The sequence below is a fragment of the Ambystoma mexicanum genome, chromosome 5q (genome assembly GCF_040938575.1).
Source record: "Ambystoma mexicanum isolate Mex_15411 chromosome 5q, UKY_AmexF1_1, whole genome shotgun sequence".
NCBI lineage: Eukaryota > Metazoa > Chordata > Amphibia > Caudata > Ambystomatidae > Ambystoma > Ambystoma mexicanum.
In genome coordinates, this window is record NC_090933.1 from 1,240,944,695 (window position 1) to 1,240,970,412 (window position 25,718).

At 45.7% G+C, this 25,718-nt stretch overlaps 1 protein-coding gene across 2 annotated transcripts in view; it reads right to left on the reverse strand.

Moving 5' to 3' along the window:
* Nucleotides 1-25,718, reverse strand: part of TOP1MT (DNA topoisomerase I mitochondrial) — a 1,647,637-nt gene that overhangs the window by 1,031,286 nt on the left and 590,633 nt on the right. For both annotated transcript variants that reach the window (XM_069621749.1, XM_069621750.1), the window contains exon 5: nucleotides 1,291-1,478. In XM_069621749.1, coding sequence (XP_069477850.1) covers nucleotides 1,291-1,478 — 188 coding nt within the window. The remainder of the gene's footprint in view (nucleotides 1-1,290; nucleotides 1,479-25,718) is intronic.

Genomic DNA, 25,718 nt, shown 5'->3' on the forward strand with positions numbered 1-25,718 from the left:
AGGATGGAGCATAAACGTGCTTAGCCGCCTTGAAGGTTAAGGCATATGAAAACAGTACAGTAATGTATGGGGTATTAGCAGTGTACATGAGGAGGGCTCATCATCCCGGCCCTCATCGACCGTCACTGGCTTACACTGCACGCATGAATCACCTTCAAGTCTTGCTGCATCATCTATAAGGCAGTCACCCTCGAATCACCCAGCTATCTTGCAGAGAAACTCAGACAGCACACCACCAGAATCAAGGACACGTGCAGGCTTGAAATCCATGCTGCAAAAAGGACCAGAAAACAAGCCTTCTCTAACTACGCCCCAAGACTGTGGAACCTCCCAGTCAGCAGACTCTTCCCCCATGCTCCTACAATTAAGAAAAAAACTCAAGACCCACCTCTTCAAGGAATCTCTCTGCCTCACTTACGCCATTCCTTCGCCACTTGCGCCATCTGACTCGCTAGATGCCGCCCACCCATCTCCTCCCTGCCACTCAGTACAGCTGTACCCCTATGCATCCTAACGCCACTATATATCGGTTTTGTTACCTTGAAAAGTGCTCCGTTATGCATCTGTACTGTTGCATACGTCTGTAAAGCGCTCCGTTGTGTCTCGAAGCTAGGTCCGCACTCATTAAATTCAATAATAATAAATGGCTGAGGCTTAAGAAAAAGCGCTAGAGGTTGCAGAGGTTCACTTCTGATGGTAAAAAAATGAGTTGTGTGTAAATTGTTAAAATCTGGATCTGTATAACGTGTTATGGGCCAAGGATTATACATGCATGATATAAGCAAATGGGCTAAAGTTCAGCCCTACGGTAATCAAATATAGTAGCTCAAATAAATAGTATACATGGGTTCTCAGCTGAAGATAACCAACTGACTGATATTCACTTAGTGAAGAGATCTGATATAATAGCAAAGTAGATCAGTGCACTTCCGCGCCAGTGTGAATTAAACTCAGGACTGCATAAATCCATTCCGTTTATACACGCTTGAATTGAGTTTAATTCACACAGACACGGAACCACACCCAACGACTCTATTATATGATATAAAGAAAGTTAGAGATTTGCTTAATTACGCCCAATGTTGAGCGAAACGATTAAGAATTGAGGTATCTATCATTGTATAGATGAAATTATGCATCTCATGGATGTTTTTGAGGAGACCTATGGCTGAAACTTGGATTTCAGTGCCATTGTAATGAGTAAGGAAATTGGAAATGAAAATGCATCTATTTCCATCAAAAACATTTTTCTTGCGGTCAGCAGGGTTTAAATAAAATGTACAATCTTACTTGCTACAGTTTATGATTACATCTTTTGGCATAATCCTCTTTTTCAACATTCCCATTTTAGGATGGTCTCCACGGCCACGGAAGAGACCTGGTGGTTCAGTTTTAAAGTTGCCAATTTTCTCCCGGTGTCCGTCCAATGTGCAGAAGCCATACTCTTGTGTAATTTTATCAGATTCAAGCTTTAGTTTCTTGTTTCAAGTAAAAGAAAAGTACAGATTATAATGAATGCATTGGTTATTCTTACAGTGGAGTCATCAAAAAACACTGATTGCAAGATTTAGATTTAGGATAGGGAAACAGAAGGAGAAAAATGCAATCATGCATGATCAAACGTGGCATTGTGAGTAAACAGAAAAACATAGTATGGGAATGCAGAAGCATTGTTATAAAATTTGACTTGCATACGCAAACATTTTTTTAAAGAAAAGGCAATGATGCTCGAGAGCACTTAAAGCACACTTGCAACCTGGGACAATATTGGGAAGGTTGCTCTACCACAAGCAGCCCTGTTCTACAGCTAGGTGTGCAATCAACAAGGTCCTAAAACAAGGTCCTATACCAGAGGAGAACTATCCATTTGCCTATCAGTTTGGTCCCACACACAAAGCACAGTCCAGCACAGAAACGTTAAATATAAGCAAAATATCCCATACCAGTGCAGCGGTGGAGACATGTTTGAGTATATTCCTCATCTGAAGACCTTTTGCCATCTATTCTTAGAGATGCTGCACCTCAGCCACCACTCACAGATTGGGCATGCAGAAAAGCTGAAACATTTCTGGGGTTGCTAGTTAACTGGTTAATAAAAACTGCACAGCATTTCGCTGCCATTTACCCCAGTGAGGCCTAAACACCAGCTCCAACTAAGCACATGCTCTAGCTGTAGACTAAACAAGCTGCTCAAGTAAACAAGCCAGCTGATGAAAAAATTCCAGGTATGTAACTTGTTCCCTACTCACTACCTTCTCTCTTTTTTTTTTTTTAAAAAGCGTTTGCTGCGAGTACATCCTGCATTACACGTCCTACCTTCAGTACATCAGCTTGGCAGTTGTCCTCAACACTGCAGCTAGCTATGTCGCGATCTATTTATCCTAACTGCTTCTCTATTACCTATCTCGCTCAATCACTAAACCTAAGTAGGACATACTGGGCTCCAACCCAGGCCTTCCTATTGCAGACACCGACCGCCAGAGAATATCACGGGCATCCTCTTGTTCTTTCCCTCCCCCGACTTCTGGACTCGTTACATGGTCGCCTTTCTCTCTACTATCACCTCTTCTCCCATTATTGGTGGCACCGGCTGCGAGGTCCTCCTTGACCTCTTGGCCATTAATGTCTATCGGAATGGAACCATAATAGTTCAGGGTCCTCAACCGTAACCTTCTCTTTAACAGGCTCCTACCTCGTCTCTCAAACCTTAACCCCCCCCTCTGCACAAGCTCCTTTGCTCGCTGTGCCATCCTCCTCTGCACAGGCTTCCCTGCCTTTCCTTACTGTTCCAGCTCCTTGGTCCACCTTGGCACCTCCACCATCCCTCTGGCTCTCTTGCCACCCACGGTTGGGACCACCGTTCCCTGGGTCCCCTGTGGAAGTCCTTTAAAGATGGCAAGCCGCTCCATATTGCTTAACTTTCGCTCTGCTGTCAAACACTAGTCTGAAATTTGCAACCTCCTCGAACACATGGACCTTGATGTGCTCGCCATCACGGAGACCTGGTTAAATGACAGCTGTCACAAGCTTTGACACACTACTCCCTGAAGGATAAAAGATTCAATCTGCTCCCAGGCCTAAGAGGACAGGAGGGGGTGTAGCACTGATCTTTCCAGAATGGATACATGTGTCCCTACTTGGGCCTACTCCTCAGAGTGTCTAGTCTGCAATCTCTTAATCTCTCCTAAATCTTCTCTCCTTCTGGCCACCTTCTGTCGGCTACCAGGTCAGTCCACACGCTTCCTCTGGGAATGGGCTGACCTGGCCCCCTCTCTACTTTTCTCCTCTTCCCAACTCCACCTGCTGGGTGATCTCAACATCCATCTGGACTCTCCTGACTCCTCAAGACCTTTGCGCAACTTGGCGGTTTTCTCCACTCCATTTTACCCTCTTGCTTCACACACACAGCGGGCCACACTTTGGATGCTCTCATCTCCCTCTCACTCTCCCTCTTGCTACCTCTCTTAGACGGATCACTCTTCTCTCTTCACACTTGAAACTCTCCTCTTGCATTAGCATACCCGGTTCGTCCACTCGGTTTTAAAGTCACCAGACCCATGAAAAGAGTGACAGCGGCTGCCTTTGCCTCCACCTACTCTCCGCCTCCTGCAGCTGGCTCTCAACCTGACACAGCCCTCGCAAACTACAATCTCTATATCGCAAACACTCTGGACACTCTTGCCCCTGTCACAAGGGTCCGACTGAAGACTTCCAAAAAGGGCAACTCTTGGTAGGACTCAGATATAGCTGTCCTTAAACGCAAGTGTAGGGCAACTGAGCGGAAATGGAATTCGTCTCACCGTACTCTGACAAACTTGCATGCCGCCTTTTTCAAAGGCAATATTGACTGCATCCACTCCAAGCCTGCATCAAACATGGCCAAACATTTCAAAGATTGTAAAGAACTGGCAATTCCTGCAGCAGCCGCCTCTTTGTCACACCCAACCAGGACCTTTGCTAGGCCCTGGCTGCACACTTTACCGCAAAAACCCAAGACAACTGTTCCTCTCTTCCACACCACATCATACACCAAAACCTCTGGATCCTCCATTGGCCTCTCCACCACTTCTCTCTTCTCACTCCTGATGAGTTTGCCAGACAAGTTCAGTCAATGAAGGCTTCATCCAAACAGGTGGACCCCTGTCTCTCCAAAACCATTAAGGACAACATTGACTCTCTCGCTCCCGCCTTGGCTGACCTCTGCAATCTATCCTTTGCCACTGGAATTTTCCCAACTTCTCTTAAGCACTCCCTTGTGCACCCTATACTTAAGAAACCCTCTGCTGACCCCCTCCATTCCGGCAAACTACTTCCCTAGCTCTATCACTCCTTTCCTGAGAAAACGTAGAGAAGCTGGCCATCTCTCAGCATTCCCTCCACACTGAATCTGCTGGTTGCTTCCACGACCATCAATCAGTCTGGCTTTAGAGCATCCAGAGGCACGGGAACTGCTCTTATGAACGCCCGTGAAGACCTGCTCTCAAATCTCAACACTAACACTTCCTCTGCCCTCGTTCTTCTTGACCTCTCCTCGGCCTTTGACACAGTAAACCACAACATCCTGATCACACGTCTCTGTGACACCCTGGGAATCCCAAGTCAGACTCTGGTGTGGTTAACCTCCTTCCTTTGACCGCCCATCCCTTGTGGAACTTGTGTCATTTCTCTCTATTATCTCTACCAACCTGTGGCGTTCACCAGGGTTCTAACATATCCCCCAGGTTCTTCAATGTCTACATGGCAGCCCTAGGACGTGTGATTGCCACTTCATTTCTAACTTCCAGTGTTATGCGGTTGACCCGCAACTGTCCTTCAGACTACCCTCAGCCACCTCCTTTACCATATCGGTCTATCCGCAATTCAGTCATGGTGTGCTGAAAACAACCTCTGCCCCAACACCAGTAAAATGGAGATCATTTGCATTGGGACTCCTGCTCCTGCTTTCCCACTCTCACTCTGGCCGTTCTCCCTTCTCCTTGCACCCACCAGCGTGGCAAAAAAACCTTGGGGTTTTCTTCGACTCCACTCTCTCCTCCTCTCACATCTCAGACATCTCTAAAAAGTCCAACTACCCGCTGCACCTCCTCAGAAGTTCTCTTCCTTTTCTCACCTTCCCCCAGCAGCTCACGGTCTTCAGAGGCCTGGTTCTCTCAAGGATGGACTACTGCAACATCCTCTTTCTCAAACTCCCTGCCTCTGCTCTGCGCCCTCTGCATCTCATCCAGAGCAGAACCGCAAGACTTATCCCTGGCCTCAAGCCCAGGAACAGCATCTGTCCGGCACTGAAATCCCTCCACTGGCTCCCTCTGGCTGCAAGGACAAAGTTCAAAACCCTCTGCATTGTCTGCAAGGCTTTCTAGGGCCTGGGTCCTACCTATTGGCAACGATGCTCTACCTTTTATGTATAGTATTTATACTGTCCTTCCTGAGCCCTCTGCTCATCTACCTCCAACCTTCTGCGAGTGAGCCAGTTCTCCAAGCAGAGATTTGGAGGGAGATCTTTATCCCCTGCAGGGGGCTCCCTCTGGAATGGCCTCCCTGCTGCCCTCCATCTTGAGCCTGATTTCCTTAGATTTTGGAAACTACTTAAGACATTCATCTTCCTCTCTTCCTTCTCTCTCCCTCCCTCTTCCCTGCGAACCTCTCTCTCCGCTCTATCCCTCTCTCCCTCCTTTTGCGCAGAGCCTGCCGACTGGCCGCCTGGTGTACCCGAGTCTCACTTGGTCGACCCCCCCCTAATACTCCCCCCTTCGACTTCTTGTCTTGCACCCGTCTGCACACTTACACGATCTGAATGTACCATGCCTTGAAGATAGTCGACCAGTTTTTCTCCTCGTCCCCCCCCTTTGCATGGTCGTGCCTCAATGCACTTAGAAAAACTGCAGAATTGTTGTCAGACCTATCTACACTGTTAATTGATAGTTTTATTTGTATCGCGCTCGTCCTAAAGGGTTTCAGAGCGCGACAAGGCAAGGGAGAGGAATAAGGAAGAAAAAAAAGGATCTTACTTGGCCCATTGACATTGAGAACGGGCAAGTGCATGGGAGAGGGAACGGGGAACAGTGCATGGGAGAGGGGTGGGAGGGAGAAGCGGAAAGTGTGGAGCAAAGGAAAAACAGATGCATAATAAAAAATACACAATAAAAGGCAACAAACTGTGGTAGTGCAGCCAGCAGGTGGTGGGTGTAGGGCAGCAGACGGATGTCTGATAAGTGCAGGAAAAGGGGGGGCTGTATGGTTATAGATACAGACACCCTCGCCAGTGCAAGGGATAACCCAGAAGCAGTGCGGGTTGGTGGCAGGGTGAGCAGGTACCTGGGCCTGGAAGACAGGGTAGGCCAGGTGCACAGTGTCGAGAGAACAGATCAGCAGGGGAGAGGAGGGGCGAAGGCAGAAGCAAAGAGGAAGGTCTTGAGGTTCTTCCAGAACCAAAGATGGTTCTCCTCAAGTTTCAGAGTGGCAGGGAGGCTGTGGCTGTTCCAGAGGGATGCCCCAGCCGAGGACGGAGATCTAAACCCAGCTCACTTCTTTGAAAAATGGTTGACCCTGGGGGAGATGGAGGAGCGAAGAGCTGAATCTATTTTGGACCCAGACCCCAGAATTCTACTATATGCACTAGTGCCATGCACTTAATCTGTAGTGAAGACTTGTATCGATCAGAAATTAAAGGGCCCTGAATGACAATGGTTTTTCCCCCTTGTCCCCCCCTCCTCGAGCGCTTTGACACACTTGATTTGTATATAGCCCTGGGGAGGGAGTGTAGCCCTGATCTTCCCTGAATGGATTCCTACTTCTATCATCCCCACTCAGACCTACTTCTCTTTCGAATGCCTCGTCTGTAGGCTCTCTCGCTCCTAGCCACTCCCTTACTAATGCTACCCTCTACCGGCCCCCTGGCCAAGCCACCTCTTTTCTCTCTGAGTGGGCAGACCTCTCCTCTGCCCTCCTGGCCTCTACTTCTCAACTTGTCCTCCTTGGTGATCTCAACATCCATCTTGATTCTCCCTGTTCCCCATCTGCACTCTTTCACGACCTCTGTGATAAACTCTCCCTTTCTATCCTTCCCTCCGGCCCTATTCACTCTGCTGGCCATATGCTTGATGTCTTGATCTCCTCTGGCCTGCCCCTTTCTACCCCCCTCATCACTCCTCTCTCCTGGAGCGATCACTCCCTCCTATCCTCTTTTCTTCCCATCTCCTCCCCTCAAGCCAAGCCTTCCCCAAGACTGCCACCAACCATCTCGGATATCCGGCCCATAAATCGTGTGTCAGTTGAGGCTTTTGCTACCACCTCCTCACCTCCTCCTCCACTTCAGGCCGACTCTCACCCTGACTCAGCCCTGTCCCTGCTCTACTCCAATTACTGCTACCCTTGATGCCCTTGCCCCGGTCATGAGGATCCGCCTGAAGCCCAAAGCCAGTGCAACTCTTGGTTTGACTCGGACCTATCTACACTTAAACATTAGTGTACGGCGGCCGAGAGGAAATGGAGGGCCTCTTGCTCATCCCCTGACAAACTGGACTGCCGCCTGATCCAAAGGCAATATCACCTCTGTACGCACCAAGAAGCGAGCTCATATTCAATCCCGTGTTTCTGCAGCATCCAACAACTCGGCCAAACTCTTTAAAATCTGCAAGGAGCTGGCCAACCCTTGTGCAGTATCCACCTCTCCTATCGCCTCTCAGGCCCTTTGCAACAACCTTGCCTCACACCATCTGTAAAACTAAGCACATCCTGTCCACACACCACTCCTCTCCTCCTCCTCCTCCTCCCCTCCCCTCATCTGCTCTGCTTGTGGATCCTCCCTCAGCTTCCCCCACTCCATCTTTCTCTGCCTTTCCTTTTTTCTCCCCAGATGAGGTTGCTAGACAAGTCCGATCTATGAAAGCCTCATAAAAACAGGTTCATCCCTGTTCCTCTAAAACCATTAAGGACCACATTGACAGGCCCTGGCTGAACACTTTACAGCAAAGACAACCGTTCCTCTCTTCAACACCACATCATACACCAAAACGTATGGCTCCTCCCTTGGCCCCTCCACCACTTCCCTCTTCTCACTCCTGATGAGGTTGCCAGACAAGTTCGGTCTATGAGGCTTCATCCAAACAGGTTGATCCCTGTTCCTCTAAAACCATTAAGGACCATTAAGGACCACATTGAGACCCTTGCACCTGCCCTTGCAAATTTCTGCAACCTCTCCTTTGCCTCTGGTTCTTTCCCCTCCCCCTGAAACACTCCCTTGTGCATCCTCTCCACAAAAAACACTCAGCTGATCCTTCCTGTCCAGCTAACTATCGCCCTATTTCCATCACCCCCTTTTTGGGTAAGCTCCTGGAAAAGCTTGCCATCTCTAATCTTAACCTTCACTCGGACTGTCAGCTCACTCCATGACCACCAATCCGGCTTCAGAGCGGTCAGAAGTACGGAAACTGCTCTCCTGAACATCCATGAAGATCTGCTCTCCAACCTTGACTCTAACATTCCCTCTGTCCTTATCCTACTTGATCTCTCCTCCGCCTTTGATACGGTCAACCACACCATCCTGCTCAATCGTCTCCGTGACATCTTTGTTATCACCGATTAGACTCTGGCTTGGCTTACCTCCTTTCTCTTGGATCGACCGTCCCAGGTACAACTTGTGTCTTTCCTCTCCTCCATCTCCCTCTCTACCTGTGGTGTTCCTCAGGGGTCTAACCTCTCGCCCTGGCTTTTCAACCAATACTTGGCAACTCTTGCCTACTAAATTTTCATCTTCTGCTCTAACTTCCAATGCTACGCTGACGACACCCAACTCATTTTTAGGCTTCCCTCTGCCTCTTCACCCTCTCTGCCCTTTACAACTAATACTGCGAGACTTGTCCTTGGCCTCAAGCCCTGGGATCGTATCTCTCCAGCACTGAAATCCCTCCACTGGCTCCCAGTGGATGCAAGGATTAAATTTAAAACCTGTTGCATTGTCCACAAGGCTTTCTGGGGCCTGGGTCCAAAATACCTTCAACTATCACTCCGTAAATACCTCCCCTCTCGAGCCTTTCACTCCTCTACCTCTAACTCCCTCAGGGTCAGCTGTTTTTCAAAGAAACAAGCCGGGGGCAGATCTCGGTCTTCGGCCAGTGCCTTTCTTTGGGACAGCCTCCTTGCCACCCTGAAACTTGAGGAAAACCATCAGTTACCTGCCCACCCAGACACCATCCTGCACTGCCTCCCGGCCATCCCTGCACTGGCGGGCAGTTTTCTGTACCCATACAGTCTCCCCTCCCCCCCCCAACAATTTTCTGCACTTATCAAATGTTACCCTATCGGACTTGCTCTGCACTTTACCCGTCACTGGCTGCACTACCGCTGCTCTTGATCACCTTTATTTATTCATTTATTGATCCACTAACTTATTATGTATCTTGTTTCTCATTTGCTTTACACTCCTCATTTCCCCTGCCCTTTTTTCCCTTGCACTTACCCCCTTTCCCATGCACTTGCGCGTTCTCAATGTCACAGGGCCTAGTAATATTGTTTGTTTTTGATTTCTCCACTGCTCCCTGCGCCTGGTCGCACTCTGAAACACCTGTGTAGGAGCGCAATATAAATAAAATATATCATATAGGTGCTTTACAAATAAACAATACCAATACCTTGCTACTGCAGCTATTTCACATTTCTACTCTGAATGCAGTAAATGTTGTATAGTTTATTAGTCCTTTAATTCCCAGATGCTTCATGTAGTATTTCCATTCTTCCACTAATTGCGCGCGCCACATTAGCCTTTATAAAAAGCGGAGTCAGCAGAGTCTTGCAAGTCTGCTCGTCTTCCTACTCTCTGCTGCCTTGAGAACTCTCCATTGCTCTTGCCTGGAGGCGGAACCTATCTGCTGCCGGATACCATAAGACCCTAGACTCTCCGCGGAGCGGACGCAGAGTCAGCAGAGTCTTGTGAGTCTTTGAAGGCAAGGTGTGAGGTCTGCAGTAATGGGAGTCTCTGATCTCCCCCCATGGCCAAAGGGACGTGGGCAAGTCCTCCAACACCCCCTGACTCGCTTCCAGCTGCGTCGTGGAGCAAGTGACGCAGTCTTCATCACAGAAGCCGATCATCATACTAAAGTAAGACTGACCACTGATACTATGGATACTAATATTGATACTAACATTCTTAATGTGTCCGACATGACCATAACCCGCCCTTTAATAAGTACGAGCTCCCAGCGCTCCATTCAAAGTTCAGAAAAAAAAACATGTTTTCAATCATCTTTACCGCTGAAAGCCCGGAATGCTCGTAATGCAGGAAGCACGTGACACCCACATAGCTCTTAAAAGCGTCCAGGCATAAACAACGCTTAAAGATATACTCACAGCGATTTGGGACACTTTGCCTCTGGCGAGTCCTTCAGCTGTGTTGATGGGCTGCGGGAGCTGTGTCATGGATGTCGCCAAACTCTCTCTGTGCCCGTCGAGCGAGTCTCGAGTTGTCTCCTCCTTCCGTGTTCTGGCCGCACGTGCGCTGTTGGCCTATGGGCGGCTGCAGCAACGTTTCTCTGAGGAGCCGAGAGCCATCGGGGATTCGGAGCCCCCGAAACATGTCTCCGTTTTTTTCGGCATCCGACTCACTTGGAGGACTGCCGGCGCCTAGTAATTTGGCCCGCGAAACAAGTAAGAGACCCACTGTCACCTCAAAGAGTCTGCCCAAACCCAGCACACATTTTCCATTTCCAAATAAAGAACTTGAAATGTCTGCCCATGAGCAGATTTATAAAGACTTTCTATCAACAGGCCACAACAAAGTGTTTACTGCATGTGAATCCCCTGGTGAGCACTGCTCAGGATTAAACGGGCCTTTAATCTTTAAAGAAGCAACTCATCCCAAAACAGGGGAAAATACGCAAGACGTATCAAATCTTGGGGGAGGAGAACCAAGTATGTCGGGGAAAGGGCCTAGATTATCGCCTGCCCCATCAATCCCGGACCTCACAATTTCTGAAGTATGTCTGGTAATAAACTGATAAAAGAACTCTAACTCCAGACCTTGCTACAAAACTCCACTCATGGAACCCCAAGCTCAAACTCACTTGAGGTATTGAACAAGCTTCTGAAAGACCTAACAAAAATTAACCTAGAGCGAGGTGGAGCAAAAACTAATAAGCTTGGAACAGCATCCAACCCTCAAACACCGGCTAAAAATGGTCTGACTCCAACTAAAAGGAATTCCTCAAATGATATTGGTCGAACTGCTCCTTCTAAAAGTAGAAGGATTTAAGACAGTGACTCTACAGGTGTCTACTGCTCGCAATTAAGAACATGGAAAGAAGGAACCCCAAATATAATACCCCGCATACAAAGGAAACGAAAGAGCGGTGCACAATCTTACAGATGCAACTGAGTGCGGCTTCCATAAACAACTAGTTCTGATACCTCTTCCTCCGATTCATCGCTTATAGAACAAGTGTATCCTATAATTCGAAGAGTACAGCACAGAATAAAACCAAGACCTGAACCTACCATGTTCTTCAAATAAAACCAGGGGCGATTCTGCAGACTGGAGTTGGATTTTGAATGCTCTAGTCGGCCAAAATCCAAGCTAATGCTATGAACTGGTATCCCCAAAATTGATCTCTATTGGATGCTGGAGTACACAGGGATTTGTTCACCTGTTTCAATCAAATTGGTTGAGAAATTTGCATATAGTGTGTTTGCAGGAAACCTGGCTTGCCAAGTGTCCAGCTATAGGTGGTTATGAAATTGCCCTAAATCCAGCAATTAAAAAAACATTGTCAGACCTTCGGCAGGTTTATTGACATTTGTGCAAAAGAGCTCTGGCTATAAAATCCAAGAAACTTCCAACATCTCCCCATATATTAAAAAAACATTACTGGTCATGGAAGACACAAAGAGCGAACAAGATCGCCTGCATGTTATCAACGTTTATTGGCAACAGCGCAATTGGCGCAGTTGCGTTTGTTGATCAACTTACATACATAGACCAAATTTATGAGTTAGAACTTACTCTGAAAATCTTAATATGTGGAGATCTAAACATTAATTGTTTAGAGAAACTCCACAAAACACACAATGGAAATTTGACAAGACACAATGCAGCAGCCCATTGGTGATCTGAAATGGAACTTAGAAACATACAACTTCTGAATGGCAACACTCCAGGAGATATACCTGCAAAAACAACCTGGAAGAGACAGATGCAAGAGTCAATACTGGACAACTTTTTTGTTTCTGAAGAGCCGCACATGCGTGTTAAAGCTCTAAAGGTAGTACCTAAACTTGAAAGTGACCATAACCTACTACTGAAAATCTATGGCCCTCAAAATGGTCATGTACAGTCATGGAAACATGACACGGTGGTTGAATCAAGTCGGATCAGGCTTAGATTATTCAACCACGATGTCAAATCCATTAAAGGATAGTTCCGGGACTTTTTTTTTTATTGTCCCTACGGTTCGGCCATGTGTTTTTAAGCATAAATCGGTAGATCGTAGAAAACGTTCCTATGGACCTTACCCGACTTTTCGTCCATTAACGCACTCGAAATCAGCCGCCATTTTCTGATAATCCTATCTTTTCCCCCATCGCCCTGGCTCACCTGCTTTTGCGGCACTAAATCAAATCCCCCGCCCCTGAACCTGACATCAGCAGACGCGTACCGCCCATTTCCCAACGCCAAAGCACGTTTCGTGTCAACAATCGCTGCGCCTCAGCTCATGAAGTGTCGCCATGGAAATGGCAGGACGCCTCTTTCCTCAATAAGTATAAACACACCGTTTCACAACACACAGCAGCAGATTTTCGATTCCATTTTTCTCTCTGTGTTACTTTGAGTATTCTGTGACTCGTTTCTGTGCTCTGGTCAGCTACCTTCGCCGCTTCTAGGCCTTGTGAACACCTGTACCATCTCTGTAAATTATTTTACTTTCTTTACCACACAATGGCTACAATAATGGCGTATATGTACGAGCCCGAGTACACCGAGGAAGAACTACTGGAAAGGCAAGCACGCGGAAACGATGGGGATTCGGGCGGCAGTTGGGAGGACCAGTGTCATGATCTCTGCTTCCAAAAGGTCAGGGTTTTCCCAACTCCCTTGGAAGCAGATCCATAACCCAGGTTCCGAGTGCCAACCAGTCCCAATTGGGACCTTTTGGACCCAGTCCTGGCGCCAGTGGCACCAGGCTCATAAATATGCCCAGTCCCAGCGCTGGAAGCGCCGGGCTCATAATGCTTGGGTGGACTTACCTGCAGCAGACCATGCTGCTTACTTGCCTGCCAGTTGAGCCTCTGATCCTCTTCTGTTTGGAACTACTTTTCCTGTTGGGTGGGGCAGGAGCCGCTCCCTAGATTCAGAACACTGGAACTCTTCTGGAAAGCAGGAACTCTTTTCTTACCTAGGCGTGGCTGTGGAAGGAGACACCTAAGCACTACAGGAGGCTATTTAAACCACACCCGATGGATGAATCTTGCTTTGCGTTATTCTGCATCCTCTGCAGCAGAACGCTCATCGTGTCTTCTGCATCTGATCCTGGGCCTAAGGAAAAAGGCTTACCATCCTGAATCCAGTCTTCAGCAACACCTATAAAGACAAGAAAGAACAGGTTAGCATTACGGTCTTCAGTGACAGCTCTTCACTTACCTGGTCCATCGGCTGTCACCAACGCCTCGCGCTGCATTCCGGTATCTGAAAGACAAAGGCTTACCTACTCTTCGTGCGCTCCGGAGGTCTTCACACTGCATTCCGGCATCTGAAAGACAAAAGCTTACCAACTCTTCGCACGCTCCGGAGGCCTTCGGCGCTGCATCCCGCATCTGAAAGACAAAACAAGGTGCGTTTAAAGACATTGGGGAACTTTAATACTCACGTGCCATTACTCCTTTCCACATCTAACCCAGTGGGTATTCCGGCACCCTGCAGCCGCTCCGAATTTGTACCTGCAAAATAAAAAGACAGTTAGAGCGCATCGTGAAGCAGGCAACAAGCGCTTACTTACGTGCTTCCAGGCGCTTCTATTCATCACACGGGCTCCATCTTCAACTCACTTCAGCCCGTCATCCGCCATCGCCGGAACTCTGCAAAACAAGAAACATCATTACTAAAGACTTTAAAGACATTAGAATTACTCGAAACTTACCGTTCGTGCAGTAAACGACGGACAGCAGTCCTCTGAAGTCAAGAGGCCTGCTCCCCTTATCCAGTGAAGAAACTGGTTACAGCACCCTGCCCCGAGGCAGATGGAGAGCACGGCGTTCACTTACCTAAGGTGAGAGCGTTAACCTTTGGGGTTCTACAGGAGAAGAGAAAGGGAAGAAGAGAGACATTCAATAACCCAGTTCCTTAATCCCATATTTTCTATCTGCAGACATCTTACCCTTCGAGTCAGCCATACAGTGCACAGAGGTCCAGCCCAAAGAGCCAGCCGTGTGTTACACATCACCTTTGAAGATACGGTATACGCCCAGTCAAGACCGGCGCCTCTACGGGAATCAGGTGAGCATTACACCAGTCAACGGATGAAGAGCCTGGACCATGTCGCATGGACGGCGTCTCCACCTGGTGCACGTGCAATCGGTGCGAGCTAATGCCAACTGAGGAGGAGAACTGCTGCTGCCGTGAAAATTCCGGGTGCTTGGCCTACATTTCGGAAGGCGAGCCAAGTCCGCAATGCATCACCGAGCTGCCAGAGTTCAGGGAAGCCTGCCTCTCACGGACCGTGTTGAGGATGATGATGGTGCTTATGCACGAACTTCGCGGCACTGTTCGTCCGCGTAATCCGAGTAACGAGTAAGTATACTCTGGTTGTGATGTCAGTGATGCCACTACTATTTCATGGTCGTCTCCCACGTATAAAATTACATCTACATATCATTCGAATGCATGTAAATTGGTTCCATATTGTGCATTTTCTAGATAGAATTTTTTTCAAAGCAGAATGACATTTTTTACCTGAATCGACAGTGATAAGAAAGTTTTGTCATTTTAATACAGTTTGCATCTTTCATTTTCACAGGTGGTACAGGCTGGTGGCCTATCGTTGCTTCACTTGGTGGCTTCACGGGAGGCTCGGACACCGCGTTCGGAGAGTAATACCTGCCTGTGCGGTACTTGCCATTAAACAACATTTCCCCAGCGACAGTGGACAATACCGCGGATTTTCCCTGGATGTGCTGCAACCGGAACTTTACAATGTGTAATGTTTATTATTTATGTTCAATTGAAATTAAGATCTAAAATAAAACCCAACATATATTTTAACAATGGTTGTTTTGATTTTTTAAATGAATCTAGTGTGTCTCCATTGAATAGTCTTCCTGTGCCTTGTCTTGTCACACCACATGTCTCCGGCCAGCATCCTCCCTCACGCTGGCCGCCCACCTTCAATCCACATAACCGTTGAACCCATATGCAGCAGACATACATATGTTATTTTGCGGGTTGGCATCAAGCCTCCCGGCCTTGCCTCCTCCCCCAAAAATACTTACCACACCACTTTGTTCAAGCGTTGGCAATAAAAGGCCGTTGGATTTTATTGATACAAAACATGGTTATAGGTAAATAATCAATATGGTTGATCATAATAAATCATCTTTTTGGGCAACGGGTACAGAGATGACCCCCTCTGGCCCGTGCCGCCTTGCCACCACAGGCCAGCCTGCTGCTGACTAGCTGCCTAGGCATCCAGGGTCTCCAGGGTGAACTGCACCCATATATTCTCCTGGGAGGCTGAGGTATTTATAAACTCACCCCCCTGCCTTCCATGTACTAGATCCTGCAGCCTGCCTCTTACATGCAGTTAGATGGCCTCTCCTTGGTGAGGCCCTGCGGCAAACGAGTCTTGTCTGCACGACCACCGCCCCAATCCACCCCCCCGCCCTATCAAAGGCAGTTCGCACCGGGGTACTTGTGCTGGCAAGTGGAGCTGTCAGGGAGCGATAAAGGCCAAGAGGTGCCAAATACCATGTACACTTCAAAGTGGTCTATAGAGCATGGGTTGTTGTTCCCATGTCTACCTCCAGACCCCGTGTCTCCTGCCAAGCATCCCCCCTCACGCTGGACGCCCCCCTGCAAACCGCATAATGCCACGACATATACACGTCATTCACAAACACACCCCTGTTTCGAATTCTTTATAACCCACTTCATATTTCTAATGAGAACTTCTTTGCGCTTTGCTAGTCAACCCGTGAAGGTGCTGGTTATCTGCTCTTGGTCTCTGTGAACTTCCGTGACCACTTCGAGGAAACTCGTCAGTTTGCAACCTGTGAACTGCTCCCTGTTCTACGACAAGAAACTACTCTGATCCCTGCATCGGTTTGTTCGTCAAGGTAAGGCCATGTACCATAATCATTTTGCGTCCAATTTCTTTTCGTTCAAGACAGTACATGCAAGGAACTAGTCACATGTTCTGAGTTTAGTGAAATTATTTTTCTATTTTTTTAAAGTTATTCAAATACTTATCCGCATGTGAATAACGTGTATAGTTCCAAGAACCAAAACGAACCTTGCATTGAACCTTTTATGTGTCATTTTATTTTTTAACACATTGGTATTCATAGAGAATTGTTGATCTTTACTTTTCAGAACTTTCCACAATGCCTGCCTGTTCCATTGGCGGTTGCCCTTCGAAGACTCATTGTAAATCTGAAGGTACTATAATGCAGGTTTTCCCTAAGACAATAGATCAGATAAGAGAATGGGTCCGATATTGCGGATATCCACCGTCTGAGCTTGAAAGTAGAGTCCTAGAAGTCTTTGCGGACAAGAGGGGTGATCGATACCGCATCTGCAGCAGGCACTTTACCTCTGACATGTACTCTACATCATTGCTAATAAAGAAGAACACACCGCGAGCGAAGCGAAAATTGCTCTCAACCGCTATTCCCACTCTATTCGTCCACATCCCTCCACTGGTGAGTCAAGTTTACGTATTTATCTCTCGGCCTTGCGGTAGTGTGTAGCATTAGCTAACAATAATTTCCCCATTTATGTATCCACTCAATATGAAGGCGGAAGATTCTCCATCCGTGTCGTTATTGCAGTCATCAGCCACTTCAAGCGCCTATCGGGTAATCTTACTTAGCTATTCTGCCACTGACTTGTTTTAGGCATGTAAATCAATAGTTTTAATTTATCGTGTGATTATTTTACCTAATGGTACACCCTTGTATTCGTCCTCTATTCTTTGTTTTCAGTTATAATTATTGTTATCCAAAATAATGCAAGTACTGTCTTTCAGGGAGATGCTGAGGAGTCCAACGCATTGACGACAACCGTTGATGTCACTCAGATGCTCGAGGTACGTTTCCGGACAGTTCCATCGATGGAGATCATCAGATCTTGCATTCTTGTAGCGTGATTGTTACACACAATGTTTCTTTCGTTTTTAGCCATTGATATGTCCTTCTGTCGTCGCCCTCCTATGTGTCTTCTTTTTTCAATATTGTGTTCATTACTAATGAAAGTCCTATGTTTCAGGGAGTCGATGGAGCATTAGTCCAAGAAGAAGGGGGAGCATGCAGTTACGGGTCGGCGCAACAGCTTGCAGAAGTGTGCACCGCAGTTACATCGTCCCTTGATGTTCTTATGCATTTTGAGGTATGGATACGGACAGTTGGATCAAGCGAAATCATATGACGTGATTACATCCGCTATACTTCCTTCTTTATTAACGCAAGTACTATGTTTCAGGGAGATGACGGAGCTTCTTCTACAAGAACATCACCCCTAGTAGTTGATGCAGATCTCTGGGTGGTGACACTTCCAACGATCGAGCAAATCGAATCATATTTAGATATCCATTATTTATTTTAGACAACTGATCATTTGTGCAGGTCTATTTAGATGAGCCGTTGACGCCTGCACAAAGTGTATGTTCTTTTTAACAAAATAGAAAACCATACTAATGTAATTACTGTGTTTCAGGGAGTTACTGAAGCATCATCTTCAATAATATCATCAATGGAAGTCTATGAGGAGCCCGAGGTATGGATCTTGACAGTTCCATCTAACTAGATCAACAATGCGTGAATAATTGTCGTTTGAATGTTCTACACAAAGCGTTCATTCGTGTTTTGCTATTGAGATGTACGTGGGTATTGGTCCCCAAGTACATTTTGTGTTTTCAATATTATTATACATACTAATGAAAGTTCTATGTTTCAGGGAGTCGATGGAGCGTCAGTGCGTGATGGATGTGCTTATCATGAAAATATAGTCGTTGCAGCGCAAGAGGAAGTGGAGACATGCACACACGAGTCGGAGCAACAGCGTCCCGATGTTGAAGTTCGAGGCAAGAAAGTTTCAAAAGAAAAGAAAGCAAAAGAAGGTTAGTGTCCTGGTCACTATATTATGTTGTTTTTCACTGTTAATAGTTCAATACTGTAAGTTGTGTTTAAACTGAACATCCCTTTTCCAATCTGTCCTCTAGTTGCGAGTGGGTGTACGAACTAGATCTACACAGACAGTGAAGCGAACGAGAGATGTTGCTTGTCAAACCTTTTGGCAGGGACTTGAGACTGGAGATGCATCGTGCCAATGGGAAGAATATGAAGTGATTGACAACGGAGCTATACCACATCCAGCCATTGATAGTGAATGTCCTCCTGGTAGTTCGGATGCAGTCGGAGATCAATTCACAGAATCCACACCCGCAAAAACTAAGACCGCGAGAAAGTTGAAGAAATTGTTTTATTCACCCATCGCCGGAGAAGGAACAGATGTTGCAATGGAAGAGAATGAAGTGGACGACAATGAAACACCATCAATATCACTGAACATAGCGGAAGACGATATCAGAGATTCTACCTTTCATGCGAGTGACATGTCCTCAACGTTACAGGCCGAACCAGCTGGGATGCAGAGTGACAGTATAAGGAAAGAGGCCAAATTCATTGTATTCGATAGTTGTTTGATTGATATTATTCGGATGAAATGTGGGCATTCGGTTGGTGGGGAAGTATGTGGGGAGCCATTGATTAATGTGACTCGTGCAATTCGAGGCACTAACCTTAAAATACATGCCACCTGTACAAAATATCATCCTTTCTCATGGTCTGCACAACCCATGCTGGGGCAACTGCCAGCAGGCAATCTACTTTGTGCAGCAGCTGCACTTTTTAGTGGTTCAAGTTTTAAAAAGTTAGAGTCTTTCTTTCAGTTTGTGGGAATCCATTTCATTGCGAAAACTCAGTTCTACAAATACCAAACCGATTATCTATTTCCAGCCATTAGCGAAGCTTGAAGAATGGAAAAAATGTCTATTGATAGTACATTCGCGGGCAAACGGTTCAGGCTAGCCGGTGATGGACAGTGCGACAGCCCAGGATTTTCAGCCAAGTACTGCACCTACCACTTTCAGGACATGGAAAGTAAGAAAATTGTGAGTTCGGTGGTCGTGCAGGTGTCACAAAGTACATCCTCAGTGGCCATGGAGAAAGTTGGCTTTGTAGCATCATTGCAAGAACTATCGCGGGGAATGGTGATCGACCTGATAGCCACGGACAGACACGTTTCAATTGCCAAGACAATGAGAGAAGAGTACAAAAATATAAATCACCAATTTGTCGTTTGGCATCTTGCAAAAACAATCAATAAAAAAATGTCGGCTGCAGGTAAAAAAAAAAGATATGCAAGGTATTTCACAGTGGTCCAAGTCAATCAGCAACCATCTTTGGTGGAGCTCAAAAACATGTGGAGGGTCGTTGGAAATTCTACTGGAAAAATGGCGGTCAGTAATGCTACACTGTAGCAACGTTCACCGCTGGACCACAAACCAACATTTCCACAATTGTGAACATGGCCATTTGTCCACAGAGGAGGCACGGAAGAAGTGGTTAATTCCTTCATCACCCACTCACAAAGCCATTGAAAAGATTGTATTTGATAAAACTATAACAAGAGATTTGAGGGGACTCACGGAATTCTGCCACACAGGAGATTTGGAGGTGTTCCACAATATGTGCCTAAAGTACAGGCCAAAACGATTGCATTTTGGCATGGAGGGCATGATAAATCGGACTCTTCTAGCGGTCTTGGCACATAACCATAATGTTGGCCGTCAACAAAGTAGGACGACCGGAACTTTAGGGACGCTTTGCTACAATAAGGCCTTCACTAAAAGAAGTAAACAATGGGTTATCAAACCAGTGTTTGAGGATATGCAATATGACTTTATTGAGAGACTTATTGTTGATGTCCTAGATAGGCACATACATGGAGTTGTGAACGAACCTGTGCAGGGGACAAATGCATTGCCACCCAACATTGCCTTTGTTCCATGTCCACCTAAAGAAGAGCTCATTGAGAAATACACATCACGGTTTAAATGATTGTAATTTGATTGTCTGTTCTCTCGAGTCTCCTCATGTCGCAGGCCCATTGAATATGTGTAGCTATGTATTGTGTAAATAAAAGTGATTGCTCTGCGAGTCCTGTGAGATGGCCTTACACTGAATGTAGCTAACTAGGAATGTGTGCTCGTTCAAAGTGAAGGTCAGCTGCTTTGATTTTTTGCTCGGGTGCCGGAATGGCCCACGACTCAGTATAAGGTTCTATTGTTTATTGACCTTGACAGTCCGGGACCATCCCGAAAGACTTCTTTTTGGGGGTGTGGGGCAATAACGTAAGAAACGATAATGAATATAATTTCAGAAATGAAAGCCATTTAATGTTCGTTCATTAGAAGAAATAACGTCGGCATAGAAGGAGTGGTATTTCGGGGCTGCCCTTCGCACAGACACAATGGAAAATGCAAATATAATGTAAGTAACTCTTTAGATGAGTTTATACCGCAATTTAATTACTATACAGTAGCTTTAAAGACGGGTTAAGTTGTACTTGTTCGTTCTATGTGGCATATTGTTTTGTACCGCGCACTATCTTGAGGAGAACCATCTCCTTTTACGGAAGCACCTCAAAACCTTCCTCTTTGCTTCTGCTTTCTCTCTCCCTCTCCCCTGCTACAACTGGTCCACTGTCTGCGACCTCGGTCCTGGGCCCTTCCACTCTCCACCTGCACTGCCTCCCTGTCAACCCCTGCACTGGGGGACTGTCTCAGTATCCTACAGCCCCCCCTTGACGTATAATACCCAGTTGCACTGTCCTAGCTATGAAATAATTTCCCGACCTAATATATAAAATTAATCATTTTAATAAAGATCTGATGGTGAGACTAATTTCATTTTTTATGTTTTTAAAACCGGTACATCCTTCATTATTGTATGTGTCACGAGTACCAGACACCGGCGGATGGCTTTTATAACCGCCAGTTGCTTCTCCGCGTGAACAACGTTACCACCCTGACCATTTTATGGGACGATCGCCAAGTACAAGTATGCCCTTACGCGGTACTAACGGCTAGATGCAACATACAGACCGTTGTGGTGGCCTAGTGCCTCGTTGTTGGAACAGCCATGCGATTATCAGTGCGACCGAAGAGCTTATTTTATCGTAAACCAACACCCTGTGTACTGCACACGAACATCGCTTGCCTCAAGACGAACTATTTTGGATCGAGAGCAAAGAAAAATGCAAATCGCAGAATATTTGATGTCAAATAAATGTACTTTACCAAATTTACAATCTTGCGGTTTGATTTAAAAGTACAGTTTCATATTCCGAATTGTGGCGCGCTGTGTTGTGAGCTAATCTGTGTTGGTTTCCGGGTTCTGTGTGTAGTCGCGTAGAAGACGCCTGGGCGCGTTTGCCTACGCAGCACAGTCACGTCACGGATAGAGGCGTGGAATATGAATGTTTTGATAAAGTCTGTTTCAGGGGCGGGGGATTTGATTTAGTGCCGCAAAAGCAGGTGAGCCAGGGCGATGGGGGGAAATGATAGGATTATCAGAAAATGGCGGCTGATTTCGAGTGCGTTAATGGACGAAAAGTCGGGTAAGGTCCATAGGAAAGTTTTCTACGATCTACCGATTTATGCTTAAAAACACATGGCCGAACCGTAGGGACAATAAAAAAAAAGTCCCGGAACTATCCTTTAATAATGCTTATCAGAATGAGCATGGTCTCTTGGAATATCAGCATCCACTTGCACACTTTATCGACCAGAAACAAGGATTAAAGAATCATGTGTTCTCTAACACGCACTTGATCTCGACATACTGAAACTAAAACGTAAGATGCAAGCACAAATCAGAGCTTGTGGGAAATCACATGAAAATGAAAATGTGGCTAGCATCAAAAAGATTAAACAGTCATACAAAAACTGGCTTAAATCACACACATCAATTATATTCCAACAAGATGCAGAACTTATGCTCTCAAAAATGAGGAACACCACTTGCCAGTTTTGGTCTTTGATCAATGAACAAGAGAGTCACCAGGATGCACTACAAACAAATATAGTTACTGAGAATGACTGGATAAGCCACTATGAGCATCTCTACAAGAAGAAAGGAAATTCTGTAGACCCTTCACTGCCTGCTCTAGACATCTGGGACTTGCAATTTGAGAGACATGACATCTTGGAAGCTATTAACAGAATAAGCACTATCCGTGCTCCTGGCCAAGACGGCTTAACCAACTTTATAATAAAAGAAAGTCCACCGGTTCTGGGCAGATTTCTGTTACAACCTCTTTAAAAACATTGCAAGTACGTGTGCGACATCAGCATCCTGGAAAAGTGCAATAATTGTACCAGTATTTAAAAAGGGGAACAGGGCAAATTCAAAAGGCTATCGCCTAATTGCACTCCTGGATGTGTTAAGATCTACGCCACGTTATTAAAACGCAACCTATCAGACTGGACTATCGAGAGCAAGCATATTGATCAAAGACAAACAGGCTGTGTCAAAGGAGTGGGGTGCTGTTTAAATCTCCTAATTGTTAACATCTTGATAATGGATGGCCATGATTGATCTATCACACGCTTTTGACAGCATAGATCGAGAGACATTATGGTAAAAAATGATCAAGTGGAAATGTCCTACAAGTCTCTCTCTAGCAATTAAGGAACTGCACACAAACACAGAAATAAGAATCTGACTGGACCGCTCCGGTGAACTATCTCAACCTATTAAGACTCAGTGCGGAGTAAAACAGGGATGCCCTTTAGCCGCCATCATCTTCAATTTGTTTATTTCCGACATCAATCAAGCCGTCGAATCTACCAGATCATTCTCACTTAAAATTAATGGAGGGCATATAAGTCATCTCTTATATGCAGATGATTTAATACTACTAGACTCAACTCCCATTGGTTAGCAAAGAAAATTGAACGTATTGGGTCAATATGTGGAAACCAATGGGCCGAGCATTAACCTCAAAATCTGAAATACTCGTCCTTGAAAATCTGAGTGGCCAGAGAAAGCAACAGCCACACTTTCGATGGCACATGGAGAAAACTGCATTAAATATCACAATGAATGAGTGTTACTTGGGAATGCAAATAAACTCTAACATAACTGACAACCCGTGGGTTGAAGTAACAAAGAAAAAATGTCACCAGTTGGCAATTCAAGCTGCAGTCTTAAACAAAAAGTATGGCAAATATTCTCTGCGACGAGTACTAGCATTCTACAAACAAAAGGCGGTTCCTGCACTAACCTTTGGTGCATAATGCGCCTTTGGCTGCCCTCAGGACCTATGGAGCACCCTCGAGAACATCTTTTGGTCCAAAGTCTTGAGTTTACCCAAAGTAACACCCACGGCCTATATCCGACACAAACTCAGTTTAACATCCATCAAAGCTCAAGTGTGCTGGAATAGGCTTTCCCTTTATAGGAAAATTACGATGACAGAAACACACTTGCAATTTAAAATCTTGCAAAACACAGGCCCTATAAATGAGAACTCCGTGTTCGTGCTTTGGGTAAATCGATGCAGAGATCTAATGGTTGACCTGGATATCAAATTGGACACGTTGCGAACAAATCCAGAGCTCGCAAAAAAAATGTTGGAGACGAGATTGGTGCTTCACTTGCGACCAAAGAGGAGAATATTACATAATGAAAAATATTCCATCTGACAAAAGAGCTCTCAATGAAATTGAAAATTTTTGGAAACTATTCCCGGTTCCACAAAGGAGAAGAACTTGCATGAAGTTTCGGCTAAACTTGTTTAAAACGAAAGAAAAAACAAGCATTTGGTCGGGAACTAGTAATACGATTGACCAATGTCGTCTTTGTAAATCTAATGAACGCACGCTGAAACATCTAACGTTATTTTGCCTGACAATCCATCATGAAAGAAGACGACACCTGGGAAGTCTCATTTTGAAGCATCCGTCATTAAGCGCTGAAGATTGGTGGCAGCTAATGTTCGACGAGACCGATAGGCCCCTAACCATGGCTTTGACTTTTATAATGGGAGAAATTTTGTCTCGCTTCCAAATCTTGAATGAGGAGTTGTAAACTGATTTCGCCCTTATAACTATTGTGGAATTTAAAGTAATCGCATTTAGGTTTACTAAGTGTGGTCTTCTAACAGAAAAAGCTAGACAATCTGATGCGCTCCCATAAGTTGAAGTCAAACAAAATGCACTTGAATGTAAATGTATTTTAAAGGTTTGTATAAAACATTTTTAAAAAGTGAATGATTTACACCAAGTTTTTTTGTAGAAAGATGAATCTGTCTTTGCTGCCTTTTTAAAACCATCAACTAAGTTACAGTCTTCATTTGTACTTATGGAAAATGCATACTAGTTAATTGAAACACTTGGCCTGCCAGTTTTCACATCTGTCGTAGCGTATTGTTCACATACATTTGTTTTTTCCCATGCTTATTTGTTTCATGGAAGGCACCAGGATTGCTGTCCTGTACAAAGTTTAAGTTGACACCTTCCGATTGCTGGATTTAGTTAAGGTTGCTGCTGAATACGTTTTTCTAGAATGCTGAGCGCAACTTGCAGTAAAATGCATCCTGAACAGATTTGCCAAGTTTTTATAACTGGGTTGTGCCAAGAGTGATGCCCACATTTTCAGCAGTGGAGGGATAAAGGTGGCTCTACTTTTCTACTCAGTGAAGTATATAGTTTATAGTTGCAATAACGGCCAAGTGCTGTTTTTGGGCCTATGGCAAATGATCACCAAGTAAGGCATATATCAGCCCACAGCAGGGGGGGGAGCCTTCGACTTCCGAGCCAATGGGAACGCTTGGAAGGCAGGCTATAATACCTCATGGTATTGCCTGCATTCTTCTGAGCGTCCTCGGAAGCGTGAGGCTACAATCTTCCCTGTCGTGTATGTAATCCCTTAGTACCTCTTTGACAAATTGGATTCTGCTCTGCAGGAGTAGGGGCGAAAATCTCTTTTCAGCCCAAGAGCCAATACAATCATAGTTAACACGCCTTTTGTGGTAATGTGGACCCGAGGGCATGCTATACTCTAAAGAGGGGTGTAAACGAGATCCAGTAGGTACCCAAACACAGTAATTCAATCCAAAATAAAGGGAATGTCCAGGTTTCTATAAAAATATATACTTTAATCATACACCATTTGCAAAAGTGCCATCTAGAAAACATGGTGCAAAACCCACCCCTGTGGAAAGAACGGAGATGTAACCAATAGAAGGATGTAGCACTTGGGCTGATAGGCAAATTATTAACCTCAAAAAGATGTGTTTTTTTGGGTACAAAAAGGTGCAAAAGTGACCCAATCAGTCTCTGAGGTCCAAATGGACCAATGGGGCAGTTATTGGCCAATAGTACCTTGTTTCAGCAGTTCAGTGTTATCCAACCTCTGCTTTGAGCAATGGTGTGAGCGGCTCAAGCTCAGTTTGG